A 24,194-nucleotide genomic window follows, 5' to 3' on the forward strand; every position below is an offset into this window, starting at 1 on the left:
GCAGGAGTAGGCCATTCGGCCCTTCGAGCCTGCACCGCCATTCAATATGATCATGGCTGATCATCCAACTCAGTATCCCGTACCTGCCTTCTCTCCATACCCTCTGATCCCCTTAGCCACAAGGGCCACATCTAACTCCCTCTTAAATATAGCCAATGAACTGGCCTCGACTACCCTCTGTGGCAGAGAGTTCCAGATATTCACCACTCTCTGTGTGAAAAAAGTTCTTCTCATCTCGGTTTTAAAGGATTTCCCCCTTATCCTTAAGCTGTGACCCCTTGTCCTGGACTTCCCCAACATCGGGAGCAATCTTCCTGCATCTAGCCTGTCCAACCCCTTAAGAATTTTATAAGTTTCTATAAGATCCCCTCGCAATCTCCTAAATTCTAGAGAGTATAAACCAAGTCTATCCAGTCTTTCTTCATAAGACAGTCCTGACATCCCAGGAATCAGTCTGGTGAACCTTCTCTGCACTCCCTCTATGGCAATAATGTCCTTCCTCAGATTTGGAGACCAAAACTGTACGCAATACTCCAGGTGTGGTCTCACCAAGACCCTGTACAACTGCAGTAGAACCTCCCTGCTCCTATACTCAAATCCTTTTGCTATGAAAGCTAACATACCATTCGCTTTCTTCACTGCCTGCTGCACCTGCATGCCTACTTTCAATGACTGGTGTACCATGACACCCAGGTCTCGCTGCATCTCCCCTTTTCCTAGTCGGCCACCATTTAGATAATAGTCTGCTTTCCTGTTTTTGCCATCAAAATGGATAACCTCACATTTATCCACATTATACTGCATCTGCCAAACATTTGCCCACTCACCCAGCCTATCCAAGTCACCTTGCAGTCTCCTAGCATCCTCCTCACAGCTAACACTGCCCCCCAGCTTAGTGTCATCCGCAAACTTGGAGATATTGCCTTCAATTCCCTCATCCAGATCATTAATATATATTGTAAATAGCTGGGGTCCCAGCACTGAGCCTTGCGGCACCCCACTAGTCACTGCCTGCCATTGTGAAAAGGACCCGTTTACTCCTACTCTTTGCTTCCTGTTTGCCAGCCAGTTCTCTATCCACATCAATACTGAACCCCCAATGCCGTGTGCTTTAAGTTTGTATACTAATCTCTTATGTGGGACCTTGTCGAAAGCCTTCTGGAAGTCCAGATACACCACATCCACTGGTTCTCCCCTATCCACGCTACTAGTTACATCCTCGAAAAATTCTATAAGATTCGTCAGACATGATTTACCTTTTGTAAATCCATGCTGACTTTGTCCAATGATTTCACCACTTTCCAAATGTGCTGCTATCCCATCTTTAATAACTAACTCTAGCAGTTTCCCCACTACCGATGTTAGACTAACTGGTCTGTAATTCCCCGTTTTCTCTCTCCCTCCCTTCTTAAAAAGTGGGGTTACGTTTGCTACCCGCCAATCCTCAGGAACTACTCCAGAATGTAAAGAGTTTTGAAAGATTATTACTAATGCATCCACTATTTCTGGAGCTACTTCCTTAAGTACTCTGGGATGCAGCCTATCTGGCCCTGGGGATTTATCGGCCTTTAATCCATTCAATTTACCCAACACCACTTCCCGGCTAACCTGGATTTCACTCAATTCCTCCAACTCCTTTGACCCGCGGTCCCCTGCTATTACCGGCAGATTATTTATGTCTTCCTTAGTGAAGACGGAACCAAAGTAGTTATTCAATTGGTCCGCCATATCCTTGTTCCCCATGATCAACTCACCTGTTTCTGACTGCGAGGGACCTACATTTGTTTTAACTAATCTCTTTCTTTTCACATATCTTTAAAAACTTTTGCAGTCAGTTTTTATGTTCCCTGCCAGTTTTCTTTCATAATCTATTTTTCCTTTGCTAATTAAGCCCTTTGTCCTCCTCTGCTGGTCTCTGAATTTCTGGCTAATTTGTACACATCATCCTTCGCTTTGATACTATCCCTGATTTCCCTTGTTATCCACGGATGTACTACCTTCCCTGATTTATTCTTTTGCCAAACTGGGATGAACAATTTTTGTAGTTCATCCATGCAGTCTTTAAATGTCTTCCATTGCATATCCACCGTCAACCCTTTTAGAATTAATTGCCAGTCAATCTTGGCCAATTCACGTCTCATACCCTCAAAGTTACCTTTCTTTAAGTTCAGAACCATTGTTTCTGAATTAACAATGTCACTCTCCATCCTAATGAAGAACTCAACCATATTATGGTCATTCTTGCCCAAGGGGGCACGTACAACAAGACTGCTAACTAACCCTTCCTCATTACTCAATACCCAGTCTAAAATAGCCTGCTCTCTCGTTGGTTGCTCTACATGTTGATTTAGATAACTATCCCGCATACATTCCAAGAAATCCTCTTCCTCAGCACCCCTGCCAATTTGATTCACCCAATCTATATGTAGATTGAAGTAACCCATTATAACGGTTTTGCCTTTGTCGCACGCATTTCTAATTTCCTGTTTGATACCATCTCCAACTTCACTACTACTGTTAGGTGGCCTGTACACAACACCCACCAGCGTTTTCTGCCCCTTAGTGTTTCGCAGCTCTACCCATACCGATTCCACATCCTCCAAACTAATGTCCTTCCTTTCCATTGCATTAATCTCCTCTCTAATCAGCAACGCTACCCCACCTCCTTTTCCTTTCTCTCTATCCCTCCTGAATATTGAATATCCCTGGATGTTCAGCTCCCAGCCTTGGTCACCCTGGAGCCATGTCTCCGTGATCCCAACTATATCATAGTCATTAATAGCTATCTGCACATTCAACTCATCCACCTTATTACGAATGCTCCTTGCATTGAGACACAAAGCCTTCAGGCTTCTTTTTACAACACTCTTACCCCTTATACAATTATGTTGAAAAGTGGCCCTTTTTGATTTTAGCCCTGGTTTTGTCTGCCTGCCACTTTTACTTTTCACCTTGCTACCTATTGCTTCTACCCTCATTTTACACCCCTCTGTCTCTACGCTCACACATTTAAGAAACCCTTTCCCTTTAACTCCATCCACCACTATCCCATTCGACACCCCACCCCCCTTATTCAGTTTAAAACCACCCGTGTAGCAGTGGCAAACCTGCCTGCCAGAATGCTGGTCCCACACCTGTTAAGATGCAATCCGTCCCTTTTGTACAGTTCCCCCTTACCCCAAAACAGATCCCAGTGATCTAAGAATCTAAATCCCTGCCCCGTGCACCAGTTCCTCAGCCACACATTCAGGTCCCATATCTCCCTGTTCCTGCTCTTGCCAGCACGAGGAACTGGAAGCAAACCGGAGATAACAACCCTGGAGGTCCTGCTTTTCAGCATTTTTCCGAGCTCTCACATGAACAACTTTGACTAGAAACTGCGGTGACTTGCTCTGTCTTCTGCAGTTAAAGTGCGTTATGAAAGCACAGGTATTTTATGTGATTCATGCAATTCATGAAATTGAGCTGACATTTCTAATTATAGGAAGTGCGAACACACATCTAACATTTCGTGCATATTTCTCACTGAATAATATCACCCATAGTTAAGTGCTTACTTGGATCATTGGCAATTAACACTGGGTTGTTCTGCTTTTTGTAAGAAGCCAACTGCAAGCTGACCAAAACTTTGGGTGAGGTGCATTGCCTTTTCTCTCACATTACCCCCTTTTCAAGGGTGCTTCTGTGATGGTCTCACTGAAAGTTTGCACTAAAGGATGGGTAACAGACCTGTCTAGGGATCCCCAAGGAGGAAGGGAAAGGAATACTCTTGTTTATAGACCATCTTTCTCTGAGAATTGCTTGGAGTATATTCGAGGGAGCCATATTCATATCTCCACTTCATTGGTAGTATTGTGTTCAAAGACCAAGTCCACATCTACTGCATCCGGTATTCCCGATGTGGCCTCCTGTACATCGACAAGACCGATGTAACCTTTTCGCTGAACATTTGCGCTCAGTCCGCCAAGGCTTACTGAATCTACTGGTTGCTAACCATTTTAACTCCCCTTCCCTTGCCCTTACAGACTTGTCTGTCCTGGGCTTCCTCCATTGCCAGAGTGAGCCCACATGCAAACTGGAGAAGCAGCATCTCCGATTCAGTTTGGATAGCTCATAACCCAACAGTGAATTCTTAAATTTTTGGTAACATCTAACTCCCCACCCTTCCTCCCCCACACTCCCCTTCTCCCCCTCTTTTCTCTACCACCCTTCCCTGCCTGACTGTCACCTGTTTCCACCTATAACTTGCCATGCTTTGTCCTGCCTTCTTCCCCCCCCCTTACAATCAGTTTGAAGAAGGGTCTTGACCAGAAACGTCACCTATCCATGTTCTCCTGAGATGCTACCTGACCTGCTGTGTTACTCCAGGAGGATGTCGGCAAATGATAGTGAAGGGAGCTCCCCTCCCAGTGACACAATGCTGGGGCAAATTCTATTGCTGGAAAATTCCCTCGAGGATTCCACTCAATTGACTGTGTATTCAGGTTGGAAAATCATGAGAGAAGAAATGATGGGCCACAATTATGGCACTGCCTTCAGTACTCAGTTGCCATGTCTCTGTCACTCTATCATAAGAGATTAGACTGGAATGACTGAAATTAATGATGTTAATTATCTGAGACCATTAACATCAAAGAAAACCATAGAGGAACCACAGTGAGGATTCATTAGAATGGTTCCTGGGAATGTAGATCTGTTATAGAAAGGATTGAGTTGGTGAGGCCTCTTCTTGAGAGCTCATGGGAATGAGAGGTGACGTTGTTGAAATTACCAAAATTATTTTTGTATGGGAGATTTGGGGACAATGTTTCTCCTGGTTAAGCATCTAGAACTTGTTGTTATTGTCTCAAAAGTACACAGAGAGATCTCACCATTCAGATGGTGCCAAACAGCTTGGACTAAAATAGAATGGAGAAAAAAAGAATCCTAATTCACAGGCGCGACCGGCAGAGGGAAGGGATGTCGGGTTGCGTGCCCACAGTCTCCCTAGATCGGGGGCGCTCCAGGACTTCCAACGTGTGGACTGGAATTTGGACTGTTTGTGTTTTCTTGGGGATGTTTGTCATTTTAAATGGTGCCAACATTTCACTGTGCTGTGCATAGGTAACAATAAAAAAACATTGAATTCCCTACCTAAGAGGGCTGTGGAAGCTGTGTCAAAATGATGTTAGATTTCTGAATATTAATGGATTAATGGGATGAAGGCAGGAAAATGGTGTTGACGTAGATCACCTGTGACCTTTGAATTGCCAAGGGATGCGAGAGGAGGCTCCCTGCTGCATTATTTTTTGTTCAAACACTAATAATTAAACACCCTTTTATTGAGCCTTAACAGTGGACATCCACTTTGCTGGTCTTGTTATTTCATTGCAATGGGCAATTCCAAGTAAGTCCAGACCTGGAGGAAATTAATGTAAATACACTGTCGTGGAATGAGAGCCTACGGTGTGGAACCGATGTCTATGATGTATGTGAGTGCAATATCTGACTGCCAGTGGTGAGAAGAAAAATACAAATATCCTGAGAGAGACCAGAGCTTTCAAACACAATGATAGTGAATCTCTCCCAGGACCCACATATAACCAGCTGTGTGCCTGCTGTAATCCAGATCCCACAGACATCATTTGCGCCTCCAGTCAAGTTGCTTATTGACATATGCACAAGAACCATGAAGTACAGGTACACCAAACATCTTGCCTCCACATAGACTCGCAGGCACTTCAACTCGGGCAGCACACACAAGGATAAGTTACACAAAAATTCTACAAGACAGTGAAAAGAAAAAAGTGGAAAAAAGACATACGTGCAAAAATACACAATTAGAAAACAAGTCCATTGTATTGCAAAAGGTGGATCACAGTGTTCCATTGCAGAGGTGGGATTTCGAGTTATGACTGAATAACCTTACTTTGGTAGGAAAGTATGACTGAAGTATGACTGAACCTGGTGGCATGTGACTTCAGGCTTTTGCAACCCCTGCCCTATGGTAGCAGCGGGAAGAGGGCATGGCATGGAGATCCTTGATGATAGATGCTACCTTCTTGAGGCAGCGCCTCATGTAGATGCTTTCACTGCTTGGGTGGTCTGTGCCTCTGATTAGCTTTGCTGAGACCATCACTCTGCAACCTCTTGCATTCCTGTGCACTGCAATTGCCGTACCAGGCCATAATGCCACCAGTCAGGATACTTTCTAAATACTTTCTACAGTACATCTGAAGCAGTATTGTTATAGTATTCGGAGACATACCTAATCCCTTTAAACCTCTAAGAAAGTAGAGGCTCTGGTGCATCTTCTTTGTGATTACATCTAAGTGCTGGGCCTAGGGCAGAACATATGAGGTGTTTCCTTAACACTCAGGAAATTGAAGCTGCTAACTTGCTCCACCAGCAACCCACCAATGAATCCTGGTGTGAGGTCTTCTGACATCCCCTTTCTGAAATCCCCTTTACTTGATCTTGTTGACGTTAAGCAAGAGGCTGTTGTTGCACCACCACTGTCCACACTCTAAGTGTTCTATCTCTGGTACGCTGACACTTCACCATCCATGATTCAGCCAGCTGCAGTGGTTCATCATTGGTAGTGTATGCAGTGGTAGATGGCATTGAAGCTGTGCTTAGCCACATAGTCATGGGTGTAAAGAGAGTGGAGCAGGGGGCTAAGCATGCAGGCTTGAGGTGCCCCTGTGTTGATGATCAGTGAGGAGATGTTGTTACCCTTCTGCACCGATTGCGGTCTGCCGATGAGGTAGTGAAGTATCCAATTTCAAAGGGACCTTTGTAAAGCTAAATCTGCAATATTGCTTCCATTTCTAGCTTGGAAAGGATTCTGGGGCCTAAGCGAGGGTGCCAAAGGGTATGTACAGTTATCGTAGGGTGACAGTTATAGTCATCTGGAGAATCTAAAATTATTCTCCTTAAAGAGGTAAAATTGATGAAAAATGGAGATGGATTGAATGGCCTGCTTTAGGTGCTCCATGATGCTATGCAACAAACAGGTATCATCTTCAGAGACACAAGCAACTGCAGGCACTAGAATTTGGAGCAAAAACAAAACTGCTGTAAGAATTTGGGTCCGAAAATGTTGACCCTCCCTTACCCTCTGCAGTATGACCTGTTGAATTCAACCAGCAGTTTATTTTTGCTCCAGAGTCATCCCCTCAATCTCTTCAGTTTAAGCATCTGTAGTTCCTTCCTACACCCTCAACCTAACTTATTTTCCTGCTTTCTCGAAACAAGTTGTGCCCATCTGTTTTCCAAACCGAGCTCGGCACTCAACAGATCAAAATAATTAACCTTGGAGGATGGTTTGATTTAGTGTCATACCCTGGCGGTATTTCATAACTTTAGCAGACACAATGTAATGGATTTGATCTTGATTGCCAGCCCACGCACACATCACATTAAAGATCATAGATGCTGTGATTCTTTTTCCAGATATTTGTTGGAATGGATTCAGTGGCGCTAGAGTGGTGACTGTGCCAGGGACTGTCAGTTATGCCAAGAATCACGGTGTCTACCTCATTGATCACGAGGTAAGAACTCACAAGATGAAATGTTGCATGAATCATTACTGGGAATTCATCTTGCCGAAAAAAGGCAAAATTGGAGGAACTGTAAAAAAGGCAAAATTGGAGGAGTTGTAAGTGATGCCTGATATTTTGTTGCAATTAAATGTAGATATGGCAATGTATAGTGCATCTGCACCTTATCTTCAATTTTGTGCCATCTCTGAGATCAATCTCTACCTTATCTGCTCATTAGTGTCTTAACTTTAAACAAATATTGACTAGCGTTGCATCAACAGTAAAACAGAGCATGTGGTGGTGTTTATGTTTCACATGAGCCTCCACATATCCCTCTTAATCTCACCAGAACACCATCAGTTCCAGCCCATTTAGTCTTGAAGCACTACAGTATACACCCTGCAGACGACACCAATATTGGTGACACTAATATTGTAAGTGTTAAATTTTTAGGAAGGATTAAAGAAGCCATGGAATTGAGAAGGTTAAGAGGAGACTTAATTAATATTTTCAAAGGGAATTAATGAGATAAATAGAGGGAGATGCCTGCCATTGGTTGAGGAATCAGATGCACAGAGTCTCTTGCCCAGAGTTGGGGAATCGAGGACCAGAGGACAGAGGTTCAAGGTGAGTGGGGAAGAAAATTAATAGGAATCTGAGAGGTAACTTTTTCACACAACGGGTGGTGGGTGTATGGAACAAGCTGGCAGAGGAGGTAGTTGAGGCTGGGACTATCCCGTTGTTTAAGAAACAGTTACAGGTACATGGATAGGACAGGTTTGGAGGGATATGGACCAAGCGAAGGCAAGTGGGACTAGTGTAGCTGGGACATTGTTGGCCGGTGTGGGCAAGTTGGGCCAAAGGGCCTGTTTCCACACTGTATTACTCTATAACTCTATGACTCTTAACAAGGAAGAATAGTCTAATTGTTAGAGCCAAGATGCTCATGAGTCGAACACACTTCTGCAAGCTGGTGGGAGAAATCTATAACCTTCTTCTGCAGACGGCAGCTGATGCTAGATCTATTTTGATGGATCGATTGATAGGTATTGGTCAATGGAAAGTATAAGAGAATGGTAAAACATGTAGAGTCAATGGTATTTGGTCATCCATGATCTCTTCAAATAGTGGAACAAGCCCAAGGGTTAAGCAGTCCATTCCTGTTCTGCTGTTTGTCTCACTGGCAAATTATTATTAATATTTCTGCTATTTTTATACTTGTCTGTTGAGCTTGTACATCCCACAATGCTCCTCTTTTATTTCTGTAGAATCCTTCAGTACCCTTCAGAACTTAGGGACAAGGAGTACAAATACATGGTTCCCTGAAAGTTGCATCACTGGTAGACAGGATGGTGAAAAAGGCTTTTGGCATGCTGTCTTCATCATTCAGGGCATTTATAGAATTTGGGATGTAATATTGCAGTTGTACAAGATGTTGGTGAGGCCACACTTGAGTATTGTGTTCAGTTTTGTCGCCCTGTTACAGGAAATATGCTTTTAATCTGGAAAGAGTGAAGAAAAAAAATTACAAGGGTATTGCCAGGACTCAAGGGACTGAGTTCTAGGAAGAGGTTGGGCAACCTAGGACTTTATTCCTTGGAGTGTGGAGACTGAGGGTTGATCTTATAGATGTGTATAAAATCAAACGGTATAAATTCAAAAGGCAAAATGCATGGTGTTTTTGCCAGGACTGGCGAACCAGAGAATGAGAGGGCATAGATTCAAGGTGAGATGGGAATGATTTAATAGGAACCTGAGGAGCTTCTTTTTCACACAGATGGTGGTGGGTATATGAAATAAGCTGACAGAAGAAGTGATAGGCAGGTATAGTAACAACACTTAAAGGACAGGTAAATGAATAGGAAAGGTTTGGGGAAGGATATGGGCCAAATGCAGGTAAATGTGCCTATTTTTGATGGACATCTTCAGTGGCATGAATGAGTTGTGGTGAAGGTCCTGTTTACATGCTGCGTGACTATGATTCCATTTTAATATGTACATCTTGAACATGTAATTTCTTAGAGCAAGGGAGCCCAGTTTTGGAGCACGAACAGTGGGTTATCCCATGGTCTCTGGGCATCTGAAGGAGGGGGCTGGTTGTACCAGAGGATCTCCTGTGGCATGATGCGTGGTATTGGAATGCATTTCTCTTCACAGGGTTACATCTGTGACATCATCTACAAAGGGACAGAAGAGAAAATAAAGGAATGTGCACTACAAGATGGCAGAGTTCCTATGGTGGGTAGAAGGAATTTCTTAATTATTTGGTCACCCTTCTCTTTCTGCCTAAGATGGTTAAAATTGATTCTAAAAATTCTTACTTTTCATTATCTTTTATGTGGCCTTTTCTTCCCTTCCTCTCCTGATAATTATTCCTGCCACTGGTTCAAAAGGTAAGAGTAGGGCAGTCAGCGGTAAAGTTGCTGCCTTACAGCGAATGCAGCTCCGGAGACCTGGGTTCGATCCCGATTACAGGTGCTGTCTGTACGGAGTTTGTACGTTCTCCCCGTGACCTGCGTGGGTTTTCCCTGAGATCATTGGTTTCCTCCCACATACCAAAGATGTACAGGTTTGTAGGTTAATGTAAAAAAACGTCCCTTGTGGGTGTAGGATAGTGTTAATGTGCGGGGATCGCTGGTCGGCGGGGATCCCGTTGGGCTGAAGGGCCTGTTTCTGTGCTGCATTTCTAAACTAAACTAAACTAAACTAAAAAACTAAGTAATCTCTCATCCAGGTGTACAACATGATGAGGTTTCAAAGCCATACTCAAATTTATCACCTAACTACATGGCACACTTTCTGGGAGGTAATTCTCAGAGAAATCTACATTTTGAATACAATTTTGTTTTTAAAATACATCTCTGACCTTACTTTCCTCTGCACTGTCACTTCCTGCAGCCCCTGCCAATTCTCAGAAGCCTCCAACGTCATCTACATTCGTTCCTCTTTCTGTAGCCTCCTATCGCCCCTGCATCTTTTCCTTTCTTTGTGGCCTCCTGGAGCCTTACACAACTTCCTATATTGTAATTTATTCCAGCTCCTATACCCATTTTCTCTCAGTAACCTCCTCCAAATACTGCGCCCTCCCTATCTCTACTAACCTCCTCCAGCTCCTACACCACGTCCTCTTTCTGGAACTTTATCCAGGCTGTAGTCTGGATCTCTGAGCTCTCAATTTGGTTTATTGCCTGTCAATTACCTCCATTGCTCCATCATTGATGATATGTTGTCTCCTCCAAAACCAGGGGTGTGTGTCCAAAACCCTTAATATAGTAGGAGGCATCTAATACCCATGTGAAACACCTGCGCCATATTACGATTAAAAGATGTTCTTTAGAGTCATAGAATTGCACAACATGGAAATGGGTCTTTTGGCCAAACTTATCCAAGATGTCAATCCAAGCTTATCTCATTGCCTGTGTTTTGACCATACACCTTTAAACCTTTTCTATCCATGTACTTGTCCAAATGTTTTTTAAACATTGTAATTGTACTTGCCTTTACGGTTTCCTCTGGCAGCTTGTTCAATATACACACCAGCCTCTGTGTGGAAAACCTTGCCCGTCAAGTCCCTTTTATTCATATCTTTACCCTGTCACCTAAAATTTATGCCCTCTAGTTTTAGACTTCCATATCCTGGGGAGAAGACCATGGGCATCCATCTTTTCTACACCCTACATGATTTTATAGCCATCCATAAGATCATAACTCTATGCCATCAATGCTGCAGAGAAAAATTTGTTAACCTATCCAGTCTCACCTTATAACTGAATCCCTGCAGTCCCGGTAACATCCTGATTAATCTTTCCTGCCTATCAACCCCCCCCTCCCCCCTTGCCTGTGTTCACCTATTACCTGCAACACTTTGTCCCGCCTCTCCCAGCTTTCCCCCCTTCCTTCCACTACAATCAGAACCCCCACTCAAACATCACAGATCCATGTTCTCCAGAGCTGCTGCCTGACCCACTGAGATACTACAGCACTTTGTGGCCTTTTTTGTAAAACAGCATCTGCAGTTCGTTGTTTCAACACTGTCTAGGATCCTCCCGCTCTCTGAGTAGCTCTTTCTTTACTGTTCACTGCACCACCGGTTTTGGTTCATTTGTAAACTCAAGTTAACTTGTCATCCAGATTGGTCAATATAGATGACAAACAAAGTTCACCCAGACCTGACTCCTACTGGTCTCTGGCACTGTAAAGCAGCAACTCTACCATTGCCACTGTGCCACCCCAATGTATCTGCACAAGTTGATGGTGAGACCACATTTGGAGAACGCTGTGCAGTTCTGGTCACCCAGCTATAGGAATGGTATCATTTTATGGTCATACGTCCCAAACCAGAACAATGAAATTCCTACTCACAGCAACACAACAGATATGTAAACGTGATACTCTGTAAACACCATAATACACAACAAAAAGAAGTTCAGTATATATAAAAAGAAACAAACAAATGATGTCCCCCCCAAAGCCCATGTCCCCCCCAAAGCCAAAGCTTAGTTGGACATCGTGGTGTTTAATAGCCTGATGGTTGTTGGGAAGAAGCCACTCCTGAACATGGACAGTACAGTTTTCAGGCTCCTAAACCTTCCCAATAGCAGGAGCGAAATGAGAGCATGGCCAGGGTGGTGTGGGTCCCTGATATTACCTGGGCTTTGGACTTGAGTTATGCCCTGTAAGGAGAGGTTAGATCAGCTGGATTTTTTTTCTTTGAAACTTAGGAGGCTAAGGGGTGACTTTATTGAGGTGTACATGATCATGAGGGACATGAAGAAAATGAATGTTCACAATCGTTTTCCCTGGGGTGAGGATTATACAACAAGAGGGCGTAGACTTAAGGTGAAAGGGGAGAGATTTAAGAGTGTCCTCAGGGGCACCTTTTTTCACTCAGAGTTGTTTGTACCTGGAATGAGCGACCAGGGAAAGCTATAGAAGCGGATACAGTGATGTCTTTTAAAAGACATTTGGACACATGTATGGATATGAACTGCTTTGGGTGCTGTTTGGCCAATTGCAGGCAAATGGGATTTGCCCAAAATGCCAATTTGCTCAGCGTGGGCAAGATGAGCTGGAGGGCCTATTTCCTTGCACTATAACTTTCTGACGCTGGAAGTTGGAACTATAACTTTCAGAAGCTGGAATCTGGAGCAAAAAAAACAAACTGCAAGATGAAGAAGTGTCGACCTGAAATTTTGGGAATCTATTTGCCTCCGAAGATGGCGCCTAGTCTGCTGAGTTCTTCAGTAGTTTGTTTATTTGCACCCATTGAACCATGCTGTTTATCTCACAGTGAACCGCATTGGCAGAATAGATTAATACAAATGTTTTGCTAGGATGTTGCCGCATTTATTTTTCCATTACCGTTTTCCTCACCTGCTCCCAAGTTCTGGGCACAGCTGAGACACTATTTACATGTTCCATCAATACAACTACACTCTAGTAGTAGGTAGCCACAAAATGGTGGAGTAGCTCAGCAGGACAGGCGGCATCTCTGGAGAGAAGGAATGGGTGGCGTTTCAGGTCGAGACCCTTCTTCAGACTGTTTAGGGATAAGGGAGCCTATTCCTTTTCTCCAGAGATGCTGCCTGACCTGCTGAGTTACTCCAGCATTTTGTGTCTATATTCGCTATATTCGCTATATTCCTGCCTATGCACTCCAGCTGTGACTACTTTATTGTGAGGTGTTCCCTTGAATCCAAGTAAGGCCATCCCTGATATTATAGAGCTCAGTCAAATGCTATGCCCCCTAAAATAGTGTAAAATCTTTGGTTGAATAGTCTGACACTGGTTTAGGTTACTTGTGAAGACTGGTCACTTGGAACCAGTAGTGGAGTACATCTGTTTACTAAAATACTAGATATTAAAATGACAACAGACAGGAGAGTAACAGAAGCCAACATGGAAATGAACAAAATAAGACTCATCTCTCATCCACCTCCTTCTGCTCCCCCAGGTATCGGGTATCGTGTTCTTCTCATCAGAGGCTGCCGAGAAGCTCCTGGCTACACATGTCATTCCTCCACTGGATGGTTGCACCTACATGGGTCTGGACTCGGGGGCTCGTTCTGTTCAGGTAGTGATGAAATTGCAGGGGCCATAGTTTTGAGTCACAGTGGTGTCTGGAAATAAAGGTTGTCATACTTAATATCACCTACATATAATGAAGATACAAAGTACACAAGTACATTTAGCCACATCATGGGAATGGTTTCACATGGAACCCCCAACAGTGCAACCCTCCGTGTTCAGCACAGACATTGTGGGCTGAAGGGCCTGTTCCTGTGCTGTACTGGTCTATGTTCCTCCTCAATACTGCACCAGAGAGACAGCTTGAGCATGTGGAATGGGACTTAACTCCCTGATCATAAGTGGGTGAGAGTGCCTTCTAATGTGTGGGGCGGTACGGTGGCGTAGCGGTAGAGCTATTGCCTAACAGTGCCAGGGATCCGGGTTCGATCCTGACGATGGATGTTTGGAGTTTGTACGTTCTCCCTGTAACCTTCGTGGGTTTTCTCCAACATCTTCGGTTTCCTCCCACACTCCAAAGATATACAGTTTTTTACGTTAATTGGCTTGGTATATTAAAAAAAAGTAAAATTGTCCCTAGTGTGTGTAGGGTAGCGTTAATGTGCGGGGATCACTGGTCGGTGCGGACTCAGTGGTCCGAAGGGCCTGTTTCCACACTGTATCTCTAAACTCTAAACTGAACTCCAGTCGTAGAGGCTAATCAACAGGCATCTTACTGTCCATAGCTTCAGATGAAGTAATGCCAGACGTTTGGACCTAATGTGTAGAATATAGTGTCAAGTAGTTTGTGCTGTGTCCAGATGGTTATGAACTGGGCCATCCCGCTTGTAACATTTTTCATTACCCCCACAGCTATCCATTTTCTTTGACATCTTACTCTGCATGGCACGTCACATTAGCAGGGATGCCTTTGTGAACAGAGGAAAGAGAATCCTGCAGAGCGGTGACATCACTCCTCCCAACACAGACATGGCGACCATGAGGAGCGCCAGGGCCGTGCTTTGGCAGGAACTGCGAGGTATTCCCGTCACTGCAGGTGGGTGAGGTTCATACTTGCGGCACTTGTACGTAATTACTGCCTTTACCACCACAACTTAATCTCCCATTTCTCTTCCCCCACAGCTATTTTCAAATATACAAGGATGTTTCCAGTCACATAGCCGAGGTCCTTTCTAGCTTGTGTTATCATTGAGGGAGTAGTCTTATATTAAGCACTTGAACTTTTGTGGAAATTTCCAGCCATTATATATGAAGTTATACTTGCGTTATTTAACCCACAGCACCATGTAGTTTGGGAGGTTTGGAGAGGCACAGTGGTGCAGCTAATGGAACCGCTGCCTCCCAGGATCCAGAGATCCGAGTCCAATTCCGACCTCGGGCACTGTCTGTGTGGAATTTGCAAGTTCTCCCTATGACTGTATGGGTTTCCCCAGATGCTAGAATTTCCTCCCACATCCAAGATTAGTTGGCCACTATAAATTACCCCAGTGTAGGTGAGTGGTAGATTCCATGGGGGCATTCATGGGAATGTCGGGTGTAACAATGGGTAGTAAATGGCTGACACAGACTTGGTGGGCTGAAGGGCCTGTTTCTGTGCTGTGTGAGTCTGTGACTCTACTGTCATAGAGAATGCTGTGGGTAATTTATGCACGGCCAATTCCATCAATTGTTTTGAAATAAATGACCAGATCATTTGATGTACGGATGTTTGTGAAGGATAAACTTTGGTCCTTACAACATAACACACTACACTGCTGTAGCATCATTTATATCATGAAAGGGCAGACAAGGCGAGTCCAGAGCGGGCGGAGCTGTGGTGGACGCTGCTGCGACCCGACCCCCGGAGATTCGGTGGCTGCAACTGCGGGTTTGGCGGACAGTGACACCGGGAGCCCGCGGGTCCCTGGAGGGAGACCGCTTTTCCGGGCTTCCGCAACGGCGACTTCTCCCGCCCGAGTTGCGGGGTTGAAGAGCTCCTGGAGCGGGGCCTTACATCACCGCCCCGCGCGGCTTGGAATGGCCGCGGGTCTCTGCGAGCGCGCGCCGGGGGCTCTAACACCAAGACCCGGTGCGCGACCTTGCATCACCCGACGTGGCTTAATGGCCACGGGACAATTCGCCATCGCCCGCCGGGGGCTTTGACTTTGACTCTGACATCGGGGGGGGGGGGGGGGGGGGGAGTGCAGTGGAGAGAAAAGTTTTTTGGCCTTCCATCACAGCAATGTGATGGATGTTTATGTAAATTATGTTGTGTCTTGGGTCTATTTGTTTGTAATGTATGGCTGCAGAAACGGCATTTCGTTTGGACCTCAAGGGGTCCAAATGACAATAAATTGAATTGAATTGAATAAGCATGACTTGGCATCTGACATATACCATCGTTAATAATTCTGTTGGTTTAGTTTAGTTTATTATTGTCACGTGCACTGAGGTACAGTGAATAGATTTTGTTTGTATGCTATCCATCAATGAAAAGACTATACGTGAAAACAATTACGCCGATTACAGTGCACAGATAAAGGTTAAAGGATACAAGGGTAAATGTCCTTAGTCATGCACTGGAGTGTTTAGGAATTTGACTTCTGAAGCAGGACTTCAGTCTGTGACCAAGTGCTGCAAGACAGACAATGTTATTGTCTCTGTTTTGCTTTGCAGCTCTTGTAGCTGATGGTGGCTATGACTACATGAGCTTGTCAGCTGATGACCACATACGGAACCTGACCCGGAGAGGGAGTGTCTCTGACTGCTTCGTGAGCCATCATGTTGTGTACTCTAAGCTGACAGTATGTAACACCTATACCTATCATTGGGATTGCTGGCTCTTTTTCCGTCTCACTCCCTTCACTTTTTTCACAGATATTTCCTGCTGTTTGGATAAATAGTCCTGTTCCACAACCTAGTGTAGAACCCCATCTGTTAGTTCAGTGAGCGGGAAGGTGGTTCTGAGCATAGGAATATGAGCAGGCTGCTTCTATCATTCGGATAAACCTAAAATAAGACTAATTAACACTGGAAATACTCAGTAGGTCAGGCCACATCTGTGGGAAGAGAAACAGAGTTTGCGTTTCAGGTCAAAGAACCTTTCTCATGACTGAGTAGGAGACAACAGAGTAAGTTTAAACTTGTTAATATGCTTGCAGTTTAATATTTATCTCCTTCTTAATTCTGACAAGAGGTCTTCGACCTGAAACATTAATATTTCTCTTTCCACAAATGTGGCCTGACCTGCTGAGTATTTCCAGTGTGTTCTGGTTTTATTTAAGATTTCTAGCATCTGCAGTTTTTTTTAATTTTCATTCAATATAATCAAAGTAGATCTGCACCCTAGCTATATTTACCTGCCATGCTATCCTTGCACAACAAAAGTCTTTTGGGACATTATTTAAAAATTCAATTGTTCCAACGTCAATATTTTCCGGTAGTATTTCCCACTTGTGATTATGGTAACTGAGACCAGGCATGGAAAATCGCTTTCTTATTCCTTCTCTCCAGAGATGCTGCCCGTCCTGCTGAGTTACTCCAGTATTTTGTGTCTACGTGCTACCTGATAGTTACAACAATAAATATAACATTGTGCAAAAGAGCAGAATGTTGCAATGCAATCTGAAGTAGTGCAAGAGAAAAGGAAGTGGGTGTGAAAGAGGTGATTGCAAAGAGGGCAGATCCCCTTCCTTTGAAAAGAACAGTGAGCAAAATGAGTTACTACAACAGTCTGAAAGTTTCATAGCTGTGATTACTGAGACTAGTTTTTAATGTTCACCTTTGTTTAATTACTTGAATTGATATTCCCCAGCTGTCATGGTGGGATTTGAACAAATGTCTCAGGGCAATGGGCCTGAACTCTTGCTGTCAATCTAGTCAATTATGAATATAGATAGACATCGCTAAATCCTGCAAACACATAGCATTTGTTATATACCTTGAAACTGTGGCTTTCACTTTGATGTAAAACAAAGAGATAAAGCTTATTGTCTAACACAACTTTTTGTTTTACAGCACCATGATCTGTTGAACAAGAATTGTTCTGTCATCAATAGCGTTCTGGATGGAGAGATCAGAATTGAACCATACAGTGTTGTACAACACTGCCACCTTGAGGTAAAACACAGGCTATGGTCAAGTATCTCCATAGCCCATTATAGAAAATATTCTTGTACATTTCTTCACTAATGCTTGCGATTATTTCACTGCAGTTATATTTACCTGCAGTATTTAATTTTCAATCCATGTTCTATGCATGTAGAGAGTCATAGAGTCAGCAGTCATACAGCACGGAAGCAGGCTCAACATGTCCATGCCGACGAAGGGGGTACCCCATCTAAGCTAGTCCCACCTGCCCGTGCTTGGCCCATATCCCTCTAAACCTCCCTACCTATGCATCTGTCCAAATGTCTTATAAATGTTGTTATAGTACCTACCTCAACTACCTTCTCTGGCAGCTTGTTCCATATATCCATCACCATCTGGGTGCAAAAGTTTCCCCTATTTTTCAAAAAATTAAAGCCAATTGAATTACAGAGACTGCATGCAGGTTCTACGTAGTATGTGCCTATGGCTCACCTGTGTTAACGCATGTAGGACATGCACATTGGTGTCCACTGCCTTTATTCATATATTTGGATACTGTGCCGTTCTCACTCAGGAGGTGACATTCTCACTGTCAGCAAATCTGTTTTTCCTTAACTTAAAAGGGACCTGTCTGAGATTGGTCTAGGTAATTACTGGGCTGACGTAGGTAGGTTCTCTTTAAACCACTGTCATGCACATTGGCGCCCACTGGCATTTAAAAGACTTTTACATGGGCACATGGAAATGTAGAGCATGAAGGGATTTGGATCATATGTAGGATGAGGAGATTAGTTTAAAATGGTATCATATTCGGCGCTGACTTTATGGGCTGAATGTCCAGTCCCTGTGCTGTAGTGTTCTATATGTTTGGGTACGGTGCCATCCTCATTCAGGAGCAGACTTTCTTAGTGCCTGCAGAACCTGTTTCTCCTTAACTTAAAAGGGAACTGTCTGAGATGGTTGTAGGTTATTCTAGCTAATGAATGGACATAGTTGATGAGTATGGACCTTGGGGGGGGGGGTGTGAAAGGCTAGTTTCCATGCTGTAAGTGTATAAGCAAATAGCTGGATATTAAACATCGAGGGCTCATGTGGCTTTGTGTTTGGGATTATGATTTTTGATTTGGTTTCTGAAGTGTGTTCCCTTCTCTCTGCTTTTCGTTTTGACAGGGGCCCATTCATTTAGGGTCTGGTTGTCTGCTGTCAGGAGTGGATCAGCTGTCATCGCTGTCGCTCCAACGGCACCAGCTCCGTGATGTGATCATCCAGGGGCACCACATCAGGCTGAGGGGCTTGAAGCTGAGGATTTTCACCATCGTGGGGCGGCTGGATGATCTGCAGGTGTAGTGAATGCTCCTCACTTGGTCATTTTATTAACATCATCTTGCACAACCTGCATGGTGCAACCAGACAATATCAGATTTTTTTGTGATATTCAGTATCAATAGATAATAGATAATAGACAATAGGTGCAGGGGTAGGCCATTTGGCCCTTCGAGCCAGCACCGCTATTCACTGTGATCATGGCTGATCATCCACAATCAGTACCCCGTTCCTGCCTTCTCATCATATCCCCTGACTCCACTATCTTTAAGAGCTCTATCTAACTCTCTCTTGAAAGCATCCAGAGAATTGGCTTCCACTACCTTCTGAGGCAGAGAATTTCACAGATTCACAACTCTCTGGGTGAAAACGTTTTTCCTCATCTCCGTTCTAAATGGCCCATCCCTATCAGACATAGTCCACACAGATATAAAGTTCCCTCTCCTCCCGATGCTGATCCAACTTAGCCACAATCTCACAGGACTGCCCACTGCTGCAATAAAGCCTGGACCTCCAACTCCTGCATTCCACATTCAGATTTAGATTACTGTAATGTATTGCTGGGTGCAAGGATATTCCATATTCGCATAACGCTCACAGAGGAGTATACGTTAAGTCGACAACAAGACACTCCTGATTCTTGACTTGTTAAGTACAATGACTACATACCATAAATACAATGACAAATGGAAAACAGCAGAATTGTGCAAAGATTGTAGTGTCATCTGAAGTAGAGTACTAGTGCAAAAATTGAATAAATGAATGAGGTAGAGTTTAGAGTAAAGGTACATACATGGTAGCATCTCTGGGTAGGAGGTATGAAGGATGTGCTTAGTTCATGAGCCTGTTAGCCACAGGGAAGAAGCTGCTCTTAAGTCTGGATATCCTGGCATTCCAGTTCCTGTATCTTCTCCAGAAGGTGGAAGAGAGAAAAGAGAATGGCCATATGTCAGGCAACCTTGACGATACTTTCAACCTTCCTGACTCAATGCACCATGATAGGCTGGATGGAAAGAAATGACAAACCTTGATGAATTATGGACTATATTCATCACTCTATGCCGGTTCAGGCAATCAAGAGCAGAACAGTTGCCACACTAGGCTGAGGTGCATACCATCAGAATACTTTCTATAGAGACTAGAAACAAAGAGCTGCAGATGCTGTTTTACAAAAAACACACAAAGTGCTGGAATAATCCAATGGGTCAGGCAGCATCTCTGAAGAACATAGATGGGTGACGTTTCAGGTCAGGACCCTTCTTCAGGCCATTCAGAATACTTTCTATAATACTGTAGAGATTCAAGAGAAATCTCAAAACCTTTTCGGACACGTATAAAAGTAAATATGCTTATGCACTTGATCACCACATCAGTGTGAAAGGACCTAGTTAGGTTGTTGGTGATATGGATATCAAGGAACCTGAAACTAAAAACCATCTCTGTGTGGATGAGTTCAGGGTTATGTTCACCTCTCTGCTTCTTTAGGTCAACAACCAATTCTTTCCCCTTGCTGACATGGGCCAGGTTGTTGTTCCGACATCTCGACACAATCTCTCTCCTGTACTCTAATCTCATCATTATTGTTGGTCTGGCCTACAAGAGAGGTATCATTGGTGAACTTAAAGATCAAGTTGCGCAGGACTTGGCCAAACAGTCATGGGTGTACAGGTAGTAGAGCAGGGAACCATGGTACAGGAGTTCAGAGGTGAGCATATTTGGTACTTTGGTGTTGAAAGCTGAGCTGTGGTCAATGAACAGCATGCTGTCATAGATGTTCTTATTCTTATTCCTGCAATTGCTTTGGAATCAGTGGCTGATTACCTTACACACTCCATTTAGACACCGCTTGTTCACAGCTTAAGGACCTTTCATGTCAGCTGACGCTCACCACTCAATACAGAAGTGGGGAGCTGTGGAAAGGCTTCCATGCTATGAATCATAGTCCAGGGGCTGACGGCACCTTCAGGGAACAGAACAAGGCAAAATCTATATTGGTCCTGCAGCTCATATCTTGCACTTCCCTAACATTAAAATTAGATTGCTTATCCTCAGACACAATGTAGTTAACAATGCAGGAAGCGTGGTGGTATGTTCCTGGTATGTGCTGCTATTACTGGGTGAGTTGGCAGCAACAGCTGGTGATTAAGAGATGATACATGGCCTGCAGATTCCCAAGAACGGCAGGCAGCTTTGTGCTGGTCCACTGTTTTCCTCGCCCTTAAACTGCTTGTTATTTTTAAGAACTCTAGATTTGTGCAGCTAGATTTGTGCACCTACCACTGAGCTCACACCAGAAATTCTCAATGTTGAAAACGAAGGTCAGAGAGGGTACAACGTAGTCTAAATTTAAAAAAAAGACAAAATGGTAACTCAAATATTTTACAGGTACTCAGGCCCATATGTCATGGCTGATTCTCTACATCACCCACATGCCTTCCTAATACCACATCACTTATTTCCTGTGTGTCCTTACTTCTATTGATCTCCGCCTTGAATTTACACAGTGACCTCCCTCAGAGCTGGTGATCTCCAAAATTTCACAGCCCTCTGTCGTTATCCTAAGTTATCCTGGTTATTTTATCTTTCACTTACTTTGCTATATTTCCTTATGACAGAAAAGGTCATTCAGCTTATCAGGTCTGTTGCCCCATCTCAGTTTTCAGAGCAATATCATTCTCCCAATTGTAAACTTAACAAATGGGTCAGGATTCAATCTGGGTCTCTGGAGATGTGAGGCAGCAGCTGTGCCACTGTGCTGCCCTTTTCTTTCTCTCTGCTTTTCAGTCCCTATCTATTCTTCCTCCCTTGGTCATTCCTGCTTATCAATCCATGAATCGCATTGCATGGTTACATGCCTTGTTAGTCAGCAGGAGCCTACCATCGCTTTCACTGTCATAGAAACATAGAAAATAGGTGCAGGAGTAGGCCATTCGGCCCATTCTGTCCTGTTATCATCCTGCGCTTGCAGCAAGAAATGCGTTAAAGTGATTCTGCAAAAGGAGTAAGTGAAGGTGTGTAACCAGTGGGTCGTACCACGAGACATCCCATTCCAGCAAGCTCACTGCCAGAGTGGAAGTTTACGTTTTCCCATTGCCACAGTATCATACAATTCATAAACAGACACTTTGGCCCAACTCGTCTATGCTGACCAAAGTGTCTTACTGATCTACAGTACGTTTGGCTCAGATCCCTCTGAATCTTTCCTATTCATGAACCTGTCTACTTGTTTTTTAAACATTGGAATCATACCCGCTTCTGCCATTTCCTCTGGCAGCTCGTTCCATAAACTTACTACCCTCTGTGAAAATCTTGCCCCTTGAGTTCCCTTTAAATCATTCCCATCTGAATCTTCTTATTTTGAATCTATACCATCTAGTTTTAGACTTTCCTATTCTGTGAAAAGGACAGTGGTCATATACCTTATCTATGTCCTTCATAATTTTACCAACTTCTGTAATGTCACCCCTCAGCCTCCAGGGAAATTCCCACAGTTGTGGATTTCCAGACATTGAGAATATTCTCAGCTTAGCCTGATAAATGTTTGTCCATTTATCGGTTTGTCCGGGTTGGCTCAACCTCTATAAGATTTTCTCCTGCTGTCCTTGGATATTAAAAAAACAGGGAGGGATAAATTTAAACACTCTGGCTTGTACCTTCCACCTCAAATTCTTGTCACTGGTATTTCAATACATCCATGACAGAAATGGATGTTCCTGAGAGTAAAAGTGACATGGATGGAAAGTAGTCTCCTGGAGTACTTCTGGATTGCCGATTTTGGTTAATTATGAGATATTTGTCCTCCAAATCAATCTCAGTTCTTATTTGCATTTCATTTTTGGATTTGTAAGAGCCAACCAGCTGGGTACAAACCAGCCTTTTCCGAGTTTGATGCAATCTTTCCTTTGGTTGATCCAAACTATTCTCAACAATAGAATCATATGGTCTCTCCACAGGTACCTTTCAGTAATAGCTGCTCAACATTCCTGAATATTCCATGGTCCACATTCTTTGAAAGAACGGGAATCAAGTAAGGCTAATCCATGTCCTTTCTTGCATGCATCTTCATAAGTAGCACCCCAGTGGTAGCATCATAGTTGCAGAAGGTTTTCCGCCCAGCGGATGGATCCAATTAGAACCACTTCCCTGCTCTTGCCTTGAAGGTTTCTGTATAAATAAATAGTTCCTTTTTGAAAGTTACAATTGGATTTGTAGCCATTGCGTTTTCATGCGGCGCTCTATAACAATACTTCTGTGCATATCTAAATAAAATACTCTTATTTTCCTCATCCTTTTGTTGTCTATCTTTACAGGGATTTGTGAGCAACCAGCTCACATATGGCAGGCAACCTTGAAAACTGACTGCAGACTGCTTATGATTTATTTGATGTTGACAGATTAATCAGTGAAGCTCTATCTTTAATAGTCTCTCGATCCATCTCCCTGTGGCAACCAACGTACCATGTTGGAAGATAGCCACGATGAGGTGATACCAAACATAATGGAGGCGGGTACAATCATGTTTAAAAGACATTTCAAGTACAAATAGGAAAGGCGAAGAAGAGTACATGCGTAATGTGGGCAAATAAGATCAACGTAGATAGGGTTCATGGATAAGCCACAGGGTCTGTTTCCATGCTGTACAACACTATGATATATTTAATTAATAATGGAGAAAGTGTCCACATCATCTGTTATTTTACTATGTTTTAAAGCTCGTTCAAACCCTTACTAAAGTCTGGAGTAGAGAATCTGAAAGTTGTTGTTTTCAGAAGGGAGTATTGCACAAAGTGCTTAGACTTTAAATTCGAGCTAGCTGGTTGAGTTCATCAAAAATCCTGAAATCATCCAGCATGGAAACAGGCCATTCGGCCCAATTTGTCTAAGTCAACCAGTGGGCACACTTCTGTATTATACCCATCACCCAGCACTTGCTCCATCTATTATGTCAAAGTGATTCAAGTGTTCCTCTCACCACTTCCTAAATACTGTCAGCAACCCAACTTCAGCCACTCTGTCCAGGTAAAATAAATCTAGAACTCCCCCAAAAAGTTGCAGAGGCTGCAGGTTAGATGAAAAATTAAGAACTGAAAATTATCATTTTTTGTTAGAAAAGGATACTAGGAGTTGGACAATCAATTATGTTAAATTGGGATTCAAATGCAGATCAACTAAGCTATAATTTAATGGCAGAAAAAATGCAAGCGGTAAGCGACTTAAAGGGAATCTGAGGGGACCTTTCTCACTCAAAGTGTA

The 24,194-nt window shown here is 43.5% G+C and overlaps 1 protein-coding gene across 1 annotated transcript in view; it reads left to right on the forward strand.

The window, feature by feature from the left end:
• fcsk (fucose kinase) overlaps positions 1-24,194 on the forward strand; it is a 147,644-nt gene that overhangs the window by 107,181 nt on the left and 16,269 nt on the right. Inside the window, exons 8-15 of the mRNA XM_033036003.1 lie at positions 7,435-7,532; positions 9,681-9,761; positions 13,477-13,596; positions 14,403-14,586; positions 16,206-16,333; positions 17,547-17,648; positions 18,789-18,959; positions 22,895-22,968. Of these exons, the coding sequence (XP_032891894.1) occupies positions 7,435-7,532; positions 9,681-9,761; positions 13,477-13,596; positions 14,403-14,586; positions 16,206-16,333; positions 17,547-17,648; positions 18,789-18,959; positions 22,895-22,968 (958 nt within the window). The remainder of the gene's footprint in view (positions 1-7,434; positions 7,533-9,680; positions 9,762-13,476; positions 13,597-14,402; positions 14,587-16,205; positions 16,334-17,546; positions 17,649-18,788; positions 18,960-22,894; positions 22,969-24,194) is intronic.

This window comes from Amblyraja radiata, chromosome 17, assembly GCF_010909765.2.
Source record: "Amblyraja radiata isolate CabotCenter1 chromosome 17, sAmbRad1.1.pri, whole genome shotgun sequence".
Classification (NCBI taxonomy): domain Eukaryota; kingdom Metazoa; phylum Chordata; class Chondrichthyes; order Rajiformes; family Rajidae; genus Amblyraja; species Amblyraja radiata.